Source organism: Nicotiana sylvestris, chromosome 4 (genome assembly GCF_000393655.2).
Source record: "Nicotiana sylvestris chromosome 4, ASM39365v2, whole genome shotgun sequence".
Classification (NCBI taxonomy): Eukaryota; Viridiplantae; Streptophyta; class Magnoliopsida; order Solanales; family Solanaceae; genus Nicotiana; species Nicotiana sylvestris.
In genome coordinates, this window is record NC_091060.1 from 56,598,348 (window position 1) to 56,615,162 (window position 16,815).

At 36.4% G+C, this 16,815-nt stretch overlaps 1 protein-coding gene across 2 annotated transcripts; it reads right to left on the bottom strand.

Moving 5' to 3' along the window:
* Positions 1–7,857: 7,857 nt before the first annotated feature.
* LOC104229073 (26S proteasome non-ATPase regulatory subunit 11 homolog) lies at positions 7,858–12,814 on the bottom strand. Of its 2 annotated transcripts, XM_070171936.1 has the most exons (3): positions 12,610–12,814; positions 10,585–10,766; positions 7,858–9,355 (listed from the first exon to the last, which is right to left on the bottom strand). In XM_070171936.1, exon 3 carries the CDS (start codon positions 9,328–9,330, stop codon positions 8,059–8,061), a length of 1,272 nt encoding a protein of 423 aa, XP_070028037.1. In that variant the 5' UTR covers positions 9,331–9,355; positions 10,585–10,766; positions 12,610–12,814; the 3' UTR covers positions 7,858–8,058. The 2 variants fall into 2 exon arrangements, with proteins under 2 accessions (XP_070028037.1, XP_009779951.1); XM_009781649.2 differs by lacking the exon at positions 10,585–10,766 and having other exon boundaries at positions 12,610–12,811.
* Positions 12,815–16,815: the final 4,001 nt, after the last annotated feature.

Sequence of the window (16,815 nt, forward strand, 5' to 3'; positions counted from 1 at the left end):
AAGAAGATTATTAGAAAATTTCTTAAGTAAATATTCTGGGATTAGAAGGTATATTTATAGCCAATTTGGTACTATTTCTGAAAAGGTTTGCAACCTTTCAGAACAGTCATAGCTGTTGGAACAGGTTTGACACTGTTTTAGAACAGCCATAGCTGTTGGAAATTTTTGCGGGAAAATTAAAACGGGTTTAAAATAATCCGAGAAAGAAAACGGGCCAAATGGACTGGGTCGCGGGTCATGGGTTATTCCGAATTGAATTTTCGTTAATTAATTAAATATTTGAAAAGAATTTTGTCCAAAAAGATTAATCAATCAAGCCGAGCGAGTGACGACGGCGCGAGGTTTGCCTTCTTTTTAGCTCTTTAAGAGTTAAAAGATGAGCTTCTCTATATATACACAAAGATTTTTTTTCCTTCTACCAATGAGGGACAGAGTGCATTAGTAAAGTAAACTCATTCAAAATTTCACTTTCCTCCATTTCTTTTCCCACCATTTTCCATTCACACTTCTTTTGTTATTAATAACAAAATCCAACAATCCCCCACATGAATGGGGAATAGCTATAAACTTAAAGGAATGCACGGACGAGTGTGTGTTTCACATGCAAGAATTAATTGCATTTGGATAAGTAGGTTTCCCTTTGAACTTTCCGTAGTGAACTTATATCAGATATACTCGGTCAATCGGTAGATTTGATATCTTTGAACTGTCGAGTTTTGTTGTATACCTAGACAACATAAGTCACACAATCGATCCTTGACCATCTTTGGTTCCCACGGTTGTGTTCATTTCAGCCATGAACACCGCCTGGTTTCATGAGTGTTTAGAGAATGGGCCTTTACTTTCATTCCCCTTGAAGCGGCTTACACTTCGCACTCACATAGGTGATTCATAAACGTGTAATCCTAAAGACACACTATATGGTCATATCCTGCCAGACTTACCAAATCCTTAAAAAGCTTTAAGCTTTATTGACTCATCAAGAAGCCTTAATGTTTTACCTTTTTTTTGAACATTGTCTTCATCACGAGAATGGGTTGAGTTATTTGACAATGTTGAACCGTCATTCATAACTTTGTTTGATCTCTTTAAACCTAACTCTTGGGATCTCTAGTCTACTAGGTAGAGTTACCGCCATGATGACTTGTCCTAGGCTTTTAACCCCATTCCCTTTGATGATCTTTCAACTGCCTCTCTAGATAGGCCTTTTGTAAGTGGATCCGACACGTTATCTCTTGACTTTACGTAGTCAATTGTGATAACACCACTAGAGAGTAGTTATCTAACGGTATTGTGTCTCCGTCGAATATGACGAGATTTTTCATTATACATAACGCTCCCTGCCCTACCTATTGCCGCTTGACTATCACAATGTATACAAATAGGTGCCAAAGGTTTGGGCCAAAATGAAATATCTTCCAAGAAATTTCGGAGCCATTCAGCTTCTTCATCGGCCTTATCTAAAGCTATGAATTCAGATTCCATTGTAGAACGGGCGATGCACGTTTGTTTGGATGATTTCCAAAACACTGCTCCACCCCCAATTGTGAAAACATATCCACTCGTGGATTTAACTTCAGATGATCCGGTGATCCAATTTGCATCACTATATCCCTCGATCACGGAAGGATATTTGTTATAATGCAAAGCATAATTTTGGGTATGTTTCAGATATCCCAAAACCGTTTCATTGCCATCCAATGTATTTGATTGGGATTACTTTTAAACCGACTTAGTTTGCTAATAGCACATGATATATCTGATCGCGTACAATTCATGATATACATCAAACTTCCCAATACTCTTGCATAGTCCAGTTGTGAGTCACTTTCACCTTTATTCTTTTGAAGTGCATAACTCACGTCAATTGGAGTCTTGGAAATTTTGAAATCCAAATACTTGAACTTGTCAAGTACCTTTTCAATGTAGTGAAACTGTGATAATGATAGACCTTGTGGAGTCTTGTGAATTCTGATTCCTAAGATCACATCAGCAATTCCTAAGTCTTTCATGTCGAATTTGCTAGCCAACATGCGTTTTGTAGCATTTATATCCGTCATACTTTTGTTCATTATCAACATGTCATCAACATGTAAACAAACAATGACTTCATGACCTGGAGTATTTTTAATGTAAACACATTTGTCACACTCGTTGATTTTAAATCCATTTGCCAACATTATTTGGTCAAATTTTGCATGCCATTATTTGGGTGCTTGTTTAAGTCCATAAAGCGACTTAACAAGTTTGCACACTTTCTTTTCTTTACCAGGAACCACAAAACCCTCAGGTTGTTCCATGTAAATCTCTTCCTCCAATTCTCCATTTAAGAAAGTTGTTTTAACATCCATTTGATGGATTTCAAGACCATACACGGCCGCTAGTGCCACTAACACCCTAATAGATGTTATCCTTGTTACTGGCGAGTAAGTGTCAAAGTAATCAAGGCCTTCCTTTTGTCTATAACCTTTGACAACAAGTCTTGCCTTATATTTGTCAATAGTGCCATCAACTTTAATTTTTTGTTTAAAGATCCATTTTGAACCTAAAGACTTATTTCCTGGAGGAAGATCAACCAATTCCCATGTATGGTTATCAAAAATTGATTGAATCTTGCCTCTTTCCAAAATGTTGAATCAGAAGATGACATAGGTGCTTTAAAAGTTTGAGGCTCATTTTCAAGCAAGAATATCACAAAATCTAGTCCAAATGAAGTAGATGTTCCTTGACGTTTGCTACACCTTGGATCTTCTATAATTGGAGTATTTTCTTTTGGTTCTTCCCGAGGTCGTTTAGGTCTTTCACTTAAAGACTCGCATTCAGTTTTATACGGATAGATGCTTTCAAAGATTTCAGCATTATCTGATTCTATTACCGTATTAACATGAATCTCGGGATTATCGTATTTATGAACCAAAAACCGGCATGCTTTACTTTGTAGCATATCCAATGAAAACGCAATCTACTGTTTTTGGTCCAATTTTAACCCTTTTAGGTAAATGAACCTATAACTTTGTTAGGCACCCCCACACTTTGAAATATTTCAAGTTGGGTTTTCTTCCTTTCCATTTTTCATATGGAATAGATTACGTTTTGCTGTGGGGTACTCTGTTGAGTATCCGGTTAGCTGTAAGGATAGCTCCCCCCCATAAACTCTACGATAATCCGGAACTTATTAATAAAGAATTCGTCATTTCTTTTGATGTCCGATTTTTTCTTTCCGTAATTCCGTTGGATTGAGGTGTGTAAGGTGCAGTAGTTTTATGGATAATTCCATATTCCGAACATATTTCTGCAAACGGAGATTCATATTATCCACCTCTATCACTTCTAATCATTTTGATCTTTTTATTCAGTTGATTTTCTACCTCATTCTTGTATTGCTTAAATGCTTCAATTGCTTCATCCTTACTATTAAGCAGATAAACATAACAATATCTAGTGCAATCGTCAATAAAAGTAATAAAATATTTTTTTCCACCTCGAGATGGTGTCGATTTCATATCGCAAATGTCAGTATGAATTAAGTCTAAAGGATTTGAATTCCTTTCAACAGACTTATAAGGATGTTTTACAAACTTAGATTCAACACATATTTGACGTTTCGATTTATTACACTCGAATTTAGGCAATACTTCTAAATTAATTAACTTCCGCAAGGTTTTATAATTGACATGTCCTAAACGAATATGCCATAAATCATTTGACTCCAATAACTAAGAAGAAGTTGAAATTTTATTCATACTGTCAACAACCATTACATTGAGTTTGAAAAAGCCCTCCGTGAGGTAGCCTTTTCCAACATACATTTTGTTCTTGCTTACAACAACTTTATCAGAAACAAATGCACATTTGAATCCATTATTTACAAGTAAAGAAGTAGAAACTAAATTCTTCCTAATAGTAGGAACATGAAGAACATTGTTGAGCGTTAACACCTTGCCGGAAGTCATCTTCATGAATATCTTCCCATAACCTTCAATCTTGGTTGTTGCATTATTTTCCATGGAAATTTCTTCTTCGGGACCAGCAGTAGAGTAAGTCGCAATTTGACAGCACAAACATGTCGAGTGGCTCCAGAGTCAATCTGCCACTCCTTCGGATTTCCAACTAGGTTGCATTCCGAAAACATTGCACAGAGATCATCAATGTCACCATTCTTCTCCACTATGTTGGCGTGTCCCTTCTTATTATCCTTTTTCGGGAGACGACAATCATGGCTTTTGTGACCAACTTTTCCACAATTGTAGCAGATGCCCTTGAATTTCTTTTTGTTCTGCTCCTTAGTTTGTCCAGAAGACCTTTTCCTCTTCTTACTTTTTGGAGCAGTCTCCTCAACGATATTAGCTCCCATGATCGTTGAATTTCCACGAGACTTTTTCTCGGTTGTTTTGTTGTCTTCCTCGATCTTTAGACGTATCACAAGATCTTCCAACTTCATTTCTCTGCGTTTGTGCTTAAGATAGTTCTTGAAATCTCTCCACGAAGGAGGCAATTTTTCAATCATAGCAACCACTTGAAATGCTTCATTCATGACCATACCTTCAGCAATAAGGTCGTGAAAATAAGTTGAAGCTCCTGAACGTGGGTTCTCACAGTTTTGTTGTCTATCATTTTATAGTCTAGAAACTTGGCAACCACAAACTTCTTCAAGCATGCATCTTCTGTCTTGTACTTCTTCTCAAGTGTGTCCCATAATTCTTTCGAAGTATTCATTGCACTGTACACATTGTACAAGTCATCCTCTAAAGCACTTAAGATATAGCCTTTGCAAAGACAATCTTCTTGCTTTCACGCCTCAACAACCATGAACTTTTCATTGTTCGGCAAGTCCGCAACAGGCACTGGAGGCTCTTCACTAGTGAATTTCTGCATACCAAGTGTGGTAAGCCAGAAGAATACCCTTTGCTGTCATCCTTTGAAGTTGGTTCCAGAAAATTTTTCCAATTTCTCGGCCGGAGGAACAACAGTGCGGCTTGACGAGGCTATCATCGTTGCACCAATAGTCGCAGAGGATTTCCGTTATCAATTGCCATTTCTCACTGTCAACAACAGAAGAGATCAATTAATGGCAAAACCAGAACAGTAAATAATACTGTAATCAATAAATAGTACGTAATAAAAACACCTGAAGTTTTTATATACTGTTTTACAGAAAAACGATGAAGTTTTCTGTTCTTCAAATTGTTTTTTGAATTTCAATACTCTGATGAAGTTTTTATATCTTCAAATCAGACTAGTAAAATTCAGACAGAATACAGAATATAATAAATATAATTTTCTTAAGATTGTTATTAATTTGTGTTGCTGTAAATAAATAAAACAGTAATCTTTCTGAAAACAGAAACAGAAAGTTAGTAGAAATAAATTCTGAAAACAGTATTTGAACTTCAAAATAAATTTTGAAACATTATAGGAACAAATCGAGCCCACTGAATACACAGTGTGTCCTTAAGGAAATTAGCGTATCGGTACCAAAAACGCCGATGAACAACGAACCACTCGAAGGTTGTAAAACACACTGAATTTTTTGTGCAGAAGAAGAAGAAGAAGATTATCAGAAAATTTCGTAAGTAAATATTCTCGGATTAGAAGGTATATTTAGAGCCAATTTGGTACTGTTTCTGAAAAGATTTGCAACCTTTTAGAACAGTCATAACTGTTGGAACAGGTTTGACACTGTTTCAGAACAGCCATAGCTGTTGGAAATTTTTGCGGGAAAATTAAAACGGGTTTAAAATAATCTGGGAAAGAAAACGGGCCAAACCGGACCGGGTCGCGGGTCATGGGTTTTTCCGGATTGAATTTTCGTTAATTAATTTAATTAATTAATTAAATATTTGAAAAGAATTTTGTCCAAAAAAATTAATCAATCAAGCCGAGCAACGACGGCGCGAGGTTTACCTTCTTCTTAGCTTTTTAAGAGCTAAAAGATGAGTTTCTCTATATATACACAAAGATTTTCTTTCCTTCTACCAATGAGGGACAAAGTGCATTAGTAAAGTGAACTCATGCAAAATTTCACTTCCCTCCATTTCTTTTCCCACCATTTTCCATTCACACTTCTTTTGTTATTAATAACAAAATCCAACAAACTCTTCGATCAAATCCCTCACCGTTTTTATTTTTATTTTTTAAATAAAGTAAATCTTACACTTCTGAGATCTGTATTTAGTTTCTTTTGTTTCAGTTTACTTTAAAATCAATATAAAGCAAAAGATTTACTCAACAGATAATTTTTCCTTTCAATAATTAGCAGTACATAGTTTTATGATATTATGACTCCTTCAGGTAGCTGTCATTGAATTTCATATTGCATGATATTAAATTATTATATTTCATATTGATATTGAATACCATAAATATAGTTTCTGTGAGAGTATATAAAGCTTTTTTAAAGGAATATATACAATGATAAAAAGAAGGTAAAGACCATAATAGCAAGCACCTCTAATTTTGTTTAAGAGATAAAAACATATATTAACTTATATTTTATATACTAATTTTAAATATTTAACATAACAAACAACGTCCAATAAGGAACTCGATGCATCAGAATTCTTAAGGATTGAATGAATATATTTTTCTGATAAGGTTTAATTGTAAAAATAGCACGGTATAACCAGTTTTCGAAAAATAGCCACTATTTTGCTGCAATAGAGATCGGTCCAGCATAATATATTGGAGTTCGGTGCACCTGTGTATGAACTCCAGCATATTATGCTGGACCGGTATACTTTGCTGGCTCCAGTATAATATACTGGAGACTGGAGCACCGGTGCTCCAAACTCCAGTATATTATGCTGGACCGGTATACTTGCTAGAACTCCAGTATATTATGCTGGAGTTTAAGAGTATTCATACACGTTATATATAGCTTAGGTCCAATGAGGAAATATCACATACGTTAAGAGTATTTTTGGGTGGGCTTAGCCTAATAATTGGTATGAAAGCCAAGGGTTCGATGAAACGAGTAGGTTCGAGGCGGAGATTGTTGGATATGCGATCAAAGTACAAAAGCTACATATAACGTGTATGAATACTCTTAAATGATGTAAGGTCTTTTGGGAGCCCAATCCTTCGATTCCTTCTTCAGTTCATGCTTGTGGCATAGATTCGGCCACAACATATGAGTAATGCCAGTGTAATGGCTCAATTGTTATTAGGCTAGAAGTCGTAGGCAGTATTTGATAACTCGAAGTAGAATTTGGAAGGAGTCATATGTAGTCATATGGTTAGTAGGCTAGAAGCCATTCGTTTTGAACTCCAATTATTAGGCTAAGCCCACCCAAAAATACTCTTAACGTACGTGATATTTCCTCATTGGACCTAAGATGCGCAGTTTTCCCAAAAGATATCGTACCATTTAAAAATATTTATACACCTTATATATAGCTTTTCAATCTTTTCAACAGTCAATGTGAAACTTTGTTCGCCGACCTTATACAACCAAGCAAACTAATATACTATCTTATGCAGAGATACTGAAGCAGATTTAAACTGAAGAAACCATTACTTTTTTTTTTGATAACCGTGGTGTCCGGGCCAGCTTGCGCGTACCTCGACTAATTCTATGGGCAGCAACAAGTACCATGTAACTCTATCCACCAAGGCTTGGATAGATGGGAAGAAATCACCTAGTGTTTTTTGTCTCCGCTTGGATTTGAACCTGAGACTTCATAGTACTCACCCACTTCATTGACTTATAAGAAGAAATGAGCCTTGCAAGTGGTTCAGAAGCTTATAAATAGTGTACGAGTCATCCCCACATAAAACATTTTAGAAATTCAGTTGCGACCTTGCTCATCAGTCACTCCTGGATTTCTAACATATATGATTTACACTAGGTTCAGAATGTATCAGGAAAGGAACCTTATAAAGAATGTCAAATGCTGAAAACAGACGCTGCGTGCAGCACACAAAAGGTAGAGCAAATAAAGGGAAAAGATACACGTCAAAAGAGGATCTAACACTCAAGCTATTGTTCTCGAAGATCTTACAAACAGACTGTCAACAACTTATCCCCATATTTGAAACGGTTTCCAACGGATCTAACACTCAAGCTATTATTCTCGAAGATCTTACAAACAGACTGTCAACAACCTTCCCCATATTTGAAACAGTCTCCAACGTAGCTGGATAAATTGCATCTGGTTTAGGATCCTCAAAAATTATAAGGCATCCAGCACCCTGGTCCAGGGTCCCAGCGAATTTCTTATCCAAAATCATTTGAGATAACTTCTTCTCAACATGGTCACCAGGTAACTCTATCAACTCAGCAATATGAGCAATCTCAACTCTAGAGAAGGGCTCAATCAACCTACAAAGGTTCTGCTCAAGCAAAGTGTCATAGAGGGAAGACAGGTGCCGGTGCACGATAGGATCTTCATCTAGCTGAGCCTTAAAGTTCCGAAGAGCAGTCTCAAAGAGCTTCAAGGAGCGCTTGGAGTGTGCATCCGCAACAGCTTTCATCGCATCAACTTCTGGCCCCTGATATTGCAAGCCAACCTTTGGGGATGATATTATTCCTGCAACATCATCAGACTGGTTGACCATGATTTTGCAAAGCAACATATACTTGAGGCTGTATATGGCCTGGGGATCTTCAAGGGCATTGAATGCTTCAAATGCTTCATAAAAATAGCTGTAAGCAGTTTTATAATCCTTCTCTTCCGCATGAAGGATCCCGCTCTGCAAATCAATAGAACCTTGCTGCGCTGGAGGCACATAAATAGCATTGGCTGCTGTTCGAGCAGCTGTGAGCGCAGCCTTGGCTTTGGGAAGATTTCTCAGTGAGAAATGTAGCTTGCTCTCAAGCAAGTCAATCTCCACAAGAAGCAGCTTATCATCCAATCTTCTCACCTCCTTAATCAGCCCTGAAAGGAGTGTCAATGCTTCAGAGTACTCCTTGTTTTCCATCAAAAGAGCTGCGAGTCTAGCCTCAATTCGTTGACGAAGAAACGTCCGCTTCTCCTTACGGGTCCACTCCACTATATCTTTGCAAAGTGTAACCTGAAGGTCAGATGTACCTGGTATTTTAGCCACTGCATCAATAATTCCTCGAACAATTTTTGCAGTTTTTGCCTTGGGGATCAAAGAAAAGAAGGGGCGCAACTGGGTCAGAAGGTTTTTAAGCTCCTCTGCCCTATTCTCCTGTCTAAGGAGGTCAGAAAGATTGGAAATTGCCTGCTCTTTGATCCTTAGGGCCTCAGAAGCAGAAGATGGGTTATCAAGGATGCGGTAAAGAATAGAGATGGCGTCAGATGGTGTTGTAGCGTCAGAAGCCTGAGCTAGAGAATCAGTAGTTGCTGGGAGATATGAAGATGACATGGTCACAGCTTGCAGATTTTAACTCCTGCAGTTTAAGCAAAAGAAATTAGTATTCCTTGTCAAGGAAAAAAAATACATGGAAAAAAAGTACGTGCAGCAGATTAAGATACTTGGCCTTATAGTCTGTACCTACATCCTACGTTGAAATTAGTGGCTTACAAGATGTGAAGCTTTTAAATGTTGGATTAAGATGGGTTTAAATGGAGCGACATGGACAGTGTGGATTCATATCGCTGTCCCCGACTTTCTTGGGATGGAGGCATAGTTGTTGTTTGTTGTACAAGATGTGATGCACCAAAATGAGAACGAACTGCGAAAGCTATATGCAGCTACTTTGGCGCAGAAACTACCACGAATCCAATAACTAAACATATCCAAAAGAGTACTACATCGAACTGCAAAAGCTATATGCAGCTACTTTGGTGTAGAAAGCAACACCAACAGTAACTAAACATTTGCAAAAGAGTACTACATCAAGACTACAGAGATCATCTTTCTGCCAATATAAGAATGACAGTTCTTAGTATAATTCAAAACCACTAAGTACTTAAATAAGTACCTCTGACTATAACAAAGTCAATTTGTCTTTTACTTATCCAAACAAAAATCAAGAAGCCAAGTATGACGAAAATGATAAGAAATACTATGTTCAGTTCTAAAAGGGCTTATAAGACAAATTTTATCCAGATCTCCAATTTTATGTCCCGGCTCAGCTCCCCTCTTAAAAGTCTAGAATCATAATTGGACTCTGCTATATATGTTTCCAAGATAGTGCTCCTCGCATTCCCATTTCAAGAAACAACAAGAACGATTACTCACCTACAAATCCACATCCCCCTCCCCCCCACCCCCCCAAAAAAAAAAAAAAAAGAAAGCAAACCTGGCTAAATTATTAAAATTTACCATATTTATGGTCTAATAATACTTTAATAACAATCCATGTTTTCCTAGAATAAGCAGTGAATTCCGTCGGTCTAAGATAATCTCAATTAACAAGCTGCTCTTTTTTCCTTTTCTATTTTCAAAAGCATAAAGGAGAAGGGATCAAGAAGCAAACTAATACATGACCAAACTAAAAGTAATTTAGGTAATTCACTTTTGAAGTTAAAAAATGAACATGCAGAATGAGTCATATGATTCGAGGACAAAGGCTGATTGAATCATGATAAGACCCCAAATACCGTAGCGAAAAGCAGCTCATTTCTTTGAAATAAAGCAGGAACATAGAAAATTCAGATGTCAGCAACAAGAAACCTTGAACTCTGGCAAAAATGGAATGGATTCTTTTAAACTCAAAATGATAACAAAGCACTCAAAATCTTAAAAGCTCCAGCACCATCACATCCAGATAAGGGCCAAAACAACCAACACCATCCTCATTATAAGTGTATTGTCCAAATGGCTCTCTTCATACATACACATTGACGCATTACGACCTGAAAGCATGAAAACCCAACAGTTGGACCAGTGATCAACTATTGACTAGTATAGCCGATCTGCCAATGTCCACCTGATACATTTTTAAGTTTTTTTTATAAAGACACCTGATACAGTTTTTTAACTAAAGATGTCTACTAGATACAGTGGAGGATTAGAGCAGATATCCACAGGCAAACTAAAATAAACTGCTCTTATTCTAGCTTTAACTTTCTTATTTAATTTTACATTTCTTATTTTTCTATTCGCTAGATGTGCTTCTACTGCTCTTCAGAAACCACAAAGACTTGAGCGTTGGAGTGGGCAGAGCAAGCTGGTCAAGTAAGACATTGTTGGCAAATTAGAATAAACTAATTGCGAAACATTGAGATTCAACTAAATCCTATTTTTATTGAAACAAGCACAAATAACTGACTATGCGTCAATTCCAAACTAGTTGGAGTCCGCTATATGAATCCTCTATTCCATTTCTACTCTACTCAAGACCATTTCATAATTGTTGAGACAAGAACAACTGACAGAAATTCTCAGTTTTACATTCATATTCCTTTTATATTTTCCTATGCCAAAATTCCTTTACTGACAGTTAAGGGCATACAATCTTCAACACAAGCCCCTGGGTTGCCAATTTAAGCCAACTTACATTTCTGCACAAATACAAAGCATATGAATATCTATTGATGGACAAAACACAGATCATGGTAAGATCCAATATTGTACATACAAAAGATACAAGTATAGATTGGGCATATTGAAGCATTCAAATGCTACAATACATTGAGCTCAAGGTACTTTGAACAAAATTCAGCAAAGTCAAGTATGGAAAAAAATCAATTATGTTATCAGAAACTGCAGTTCAAAACTATAACGCTTCAAGAAAAAAGATGGACACTGAAACTGTATCACCACCTACATATATGGAAACCGGAGGTTTTCAGAAATAAATTTGAAAAGCTTCCAACACATTAAACCATTCATGACTTTCTTAGAAATAAACCAAGTCACTAACTAAACCTCCAACAAGTTTCAAAACTCTCAAAATTTAGTGTGATTGATTGATTCTTCCTATCAAGGAATGTCAAGCAATCTTAGCTGCCTGTTTGGTTCAGAACATTTTTGTGGCAAAAGTAGCACTTGCAGTAACTTAACAAACAAGAATATTGGTAAAAAAGAAAGTATGCATTATTAGCGGCATAGTAACAAAGTTCTCTACTATGCTAACCCTAACTCAATTACACATGTGGATAAACTGACTTAGACTTAACGAATATTCTTAATTAGTTAATTCAAAATTTCCCAGATTTGGGGATAATTAAAAATTGAAAGCCGCGGTTGGAACAATTTTGGGGATTTGGTACATGCCATGAAGTTTATACATCCATCCAAGTGCTGAACCCACAATATAGTGGTAAATACTCGCCTTGCAGTATTCAGATACTAACACTCAAAACCAGATTAGTCACAAATTCGGAACTTTAGTAGTTTTTACATGAAAATCAGAAAAAAAGAATTGCATATTAACCTGCGAAATTCACAAAATTAATCAATCAACCACACCTCAATCCTAAATCAGTTAAGATTCAGCCCAGTTCATTCCAAGACCAAATAATTTATCTTTTAAAATAAAAAAAACAAATTGTGATATCTAAATCTCACACTTTTCAAAATCAGATAAGGTGTATAAAAATTGGATTTAACGCTTTCACTGCAGATTGGGATCAAATCACTGCAACCCAAATAAAATAAATGCATTTTTTCCAGTAATAATAATGGGAAAACGGATTAGGGTTTTATGCCATGAAAGACAAACAGGAGAAGCGCAAAACAAAGAGGGAAACGTACAAATTAATTTCACCAGAGAAACAGATCGGAAGGAGCTCGCGGTAGAAAGGAGATGATTGCAGCTGAGTCTGAGTGAAAGCAGCGTCAAGTTACTGTTGGCGCAGTTCGGCAATTGGTGAAGTTCTAAACTTTTCCAACAAGAAATTGGGTCTATTTTCCCACTGAAGCAAAGTAAACAAATAACGCAGTTATTGGTAGGAGGGCTTTCTTTTAACTGAAAAGGGCCAAAACTGCCCTTGCCCTGTTTGATTTGGTATAAAATGACATGTCAACCTATTGAGCCGAAAATGCCCAACCGTTATCTTAGTAGCTCGTATATACCCTTATTAGCTAATAGACTTATTTTAAAAATATTTTTAATTAATTAATATCCACATATCACCCGTCCCATGAATTTAAATTTAAATCTTTATAAAAAATTTCAAAAGAAATTACCCATTATCGTTTCTTCACAATAGCCCGAAAAAAGGACACGCCCCATTGCCAACTCTCCCCCTCCCCTTCTCAAAATTAGAATCAGAAGAGGAGATAATGAATTTTTTTTCTCATACCCATTTTATATCCATTTGATTTCATTTAATGAATTACTTCCTAAGTCAAGATCCCGAATTTTATTCTCTTGCCTATTTCATTTTATTCCCAAACACAACATTTTCTTGCTTAAATTGTTACTTTTTTATTGATGTAGTGGCGCAAATTCTTCCATTTGCATAATCTAAAAGATGAAGAAGAAGTTATATTATCTTTTAAAATTGGGTTTGGATTAATAGGGTTTAAAATCGAGGCGGATCAATCAAAACCTAGGTTTATGTTTCTTTTTAATTTAGCAAGGGTTTATATTTAGGCTAATAGCACGGTAATGCATGGATAATCATTAAATTTTTCTATTCTTTTAGATAAGTCAGTTAGTAATGAGGGCATAATTGAGCCACTAAGATAACGATGTAGGTATATTTTGTTCAATAGATGGATGTAAGTCATTTTTGTACCAAATCAAATAGTCTAGGAGTAGTTTTGGCCCTTTTTTCGTTCTTTTAAGGGGGCCATACCAAATGCAAATCCAAATTAATTAGTCATATATTTGGAATATTAAATGGTTAAGTAAAAAATCTAAAATTACCCAATCTAGTCCTTTTACTAATCAATTTGATACAAATTAGCAAAGTTTTTAACTCAAAATAATTTCCTCTTGATGAGTAGTAAAAAAAAAAGAAGTTAAATTACGGTTCTCCTCCCTTTTTTGTATGATTGCAATAACGAGTCTTGTTCCGTGCGTGTACTTAATCTCCATGAGTACAAAATTTAAAAGATCAGATAACTATTATTTTAAAAGTAATGTTTGAGTTATTTATAGATGTCACGATCAAAAACATAACTTGTTGTGATGACGCCTAACATGGTACTAGGCAAGCCAACAACTCAATTATTTCCAACAAATAAAAATGAAAGATGAACTAAAATAGGTTTAAATAATTTAAGCTCTCATAAACTGGATAAAAAATCAAAATTCAATACGGAAGTTCCCAGAATCAGGGTGTCACTGAGTACATGAACGTCTATATAACACAAGTTTAAAATATTTTTTATGAAAAATTGAAACTAAATACATAAAGCTCAAAGATATGGAGGGAGAGTCAAGGCCTGCGGACGCCGGGCAGCTATCTCGAAATCTCTGAATACCTAAGCTGCTCAAATAATCAACACCAACCATGTCCAAAAATATTTGGATCTACACACAAAGTTCAGGGTGTAGCGTGAGTACAACCAACTCAGTAAGTAACAAAACTAACTACGGGACTGAAGGTAGTGGCGAGCTTCACGGGTATAGTTCAATTATAGAATTACGGTACAGGAAAGACGGCATGCTCTCAAGTTCAACAGTTAAAGTCAAAACAGTTAAATTATGTCAAGTTTAATATATATATATATATATATATATATATATATATATATATATATATATATATATATACCAATTGAAGTACAACAGTAATGAAATCAGGTGCATACTCTTAGAGTAACAGTCACTTAGTCCTCTCATTCACTCCAACATCACAGTCACTCAATTCTCCCAATCGCTCGACACTCGCATTCAGTAGGTACTTGCGCTCACTGTGGATGTGCAGACTCCGGAGGGGCATTTCTAGCCCAAGCGCTATAATAAGTCAATCCTGGCATGAATCAAATACACATGTTGTTGCATGCATCCCACTCTTGTAAATATCCTCACAATCAGGCCCTCGGCCTCACTAAGTCATCAATCTCTCCAATATCTCGGGCTCTCAAGAATCATGATAATCAGCCCAAACAACAATAATATAATGTATCAATAAAGGGCATAGAGACTAAGATATAATATGCAAGTAAAAGCCATGACTAAGTACAAAATGGCAATTTAGCAATTAACTCAACATATAAGAAGACCTTTGTGGGTCCCTACAGTATCAACACGTAGGCTAAGCATGACTTCTAACATGACTGGTAGCTTAATTTCTTTAACACATGATGAAAATACGGGTAACGACAAGATAAATCAACTATATAGTTTCATGGAATCGACCAAGTCACAATTCTTATGGTGTACGCCCACACGCCTGTCACCTAGCATGTGCATCACCTTAACACCAATCACATAACATGTAATTCAAGGTTTTGTACCCTCAAAACTAAGTTTAGAAGTGTTACTTACCTCAAATCGTGCAAATCTCTACTCCAACACGCCATTGCCTCGCAAAACGGCCTCCGAATGTCTCAAATCTAGCCACAAATAGTTCGATACAATCAACACGAGCTAACAGAATCAATTCCATAAGAAAATACTAAGTTTTAATCAAAAGTCAAAAAGTCAACTCAAAAGTCGGTTCCCAGGCCCACATATCGGAATCCGATAAGAGTCACAAAATCCGAATGCCCATTCAACCACGAGTCCAAACATACCAAATTTATCAAAATCCATCACCAAATCGACACCCAAACCCCCAATTTAAATTCTCCAAATCCCTAGCCTCAAACTCCCAAAATTACACATCAAAACCACGCAATCTAGGTGGGAAATTTAATGGGGAAACATAATTATTGAAAAAATGTAACCACAAGTGACTTACCTCAAAAATCCCTTCGAAATCCCTCTCAAAAATCGCCCAAATCCGAGTTTGCAAAGTCCAAAATGAGAGAAATCACGAACCCTTCGAGTTTAAGGTTCTGTCAAGGGGTCTTCGCTTCTGCGGACAACTTATGCGGGCGCAAAAATATTTCGATTTTGCGATTCCCACTCGACCCCATACCATGCGCACCTGCGGCCAAAATTCACGCATCTGCGGGTGCGATCATGCGAGACCTCGTCCACTTCTGCGACTCCAACACAGCCTGCCCTTTTCCACTTCTGCGCAAGACCTTATACAGATGCGCGTTCGCATATGCGGTGTAAGCACGTGATTTTTGACCTGTATGAGAATTACTCCCAAAAAATTCAAAATAAAACAATTTTCCTTTGTGTGCAATTTTTGAATTTTCGTGACATTTTTTTTTGATAATTATTTGTATTTTTGCCTGTGCGTGTTAATGTGTTAAATTAATAAAAAAAAAATATAAAAATATGTCACATTTGCATTTGATATTTAATATAGTTTGTTTTACAAAATGCAAAAATCATAAAAATAATGTACGTTGCATTTTTAGCATTTAATGTCCAAATTGTGTGATTTTATCGTTAATCGCTATTTAATTGTGTGTTAATTGTTACTAAGAGTTAATTAGTATTTCCAGATAATTTTGGGTTTTATAATTTAATCTTAGCATTTTAGCTTTATTATTTAGGAAGTTGAATAAAAAGAAAAGAACAAAAATAGAAGAAGACCGGATTGAGCCTTTTCTTCAATTTTAAAACTACAGGCCCAAAGATACCCAACCTTCCCCTACGACCCGATCCATTTCAAACCGGGTCAACCCAGTCCATAACCCCAAAGACCCAACCCCTTTCTTCATTTTTCATTTTTTTTATTTCCCTAACCTAAAAACCCTAACCATCCCCCACTCCCTCTTCTTCTTCTCCAAACCAACCCCAAGCTCCCATGGCTGCCCCTTCCCCTCCGTTCACCACTGTCCAACCCCCCCTCCCCGTCGCTCGTCGACCAACCACAACAGCCATCGACGACCAACAACATGGTTGCTACTCCTTCTTCTTCAACGTTCAGCTCCTTCCTCCGC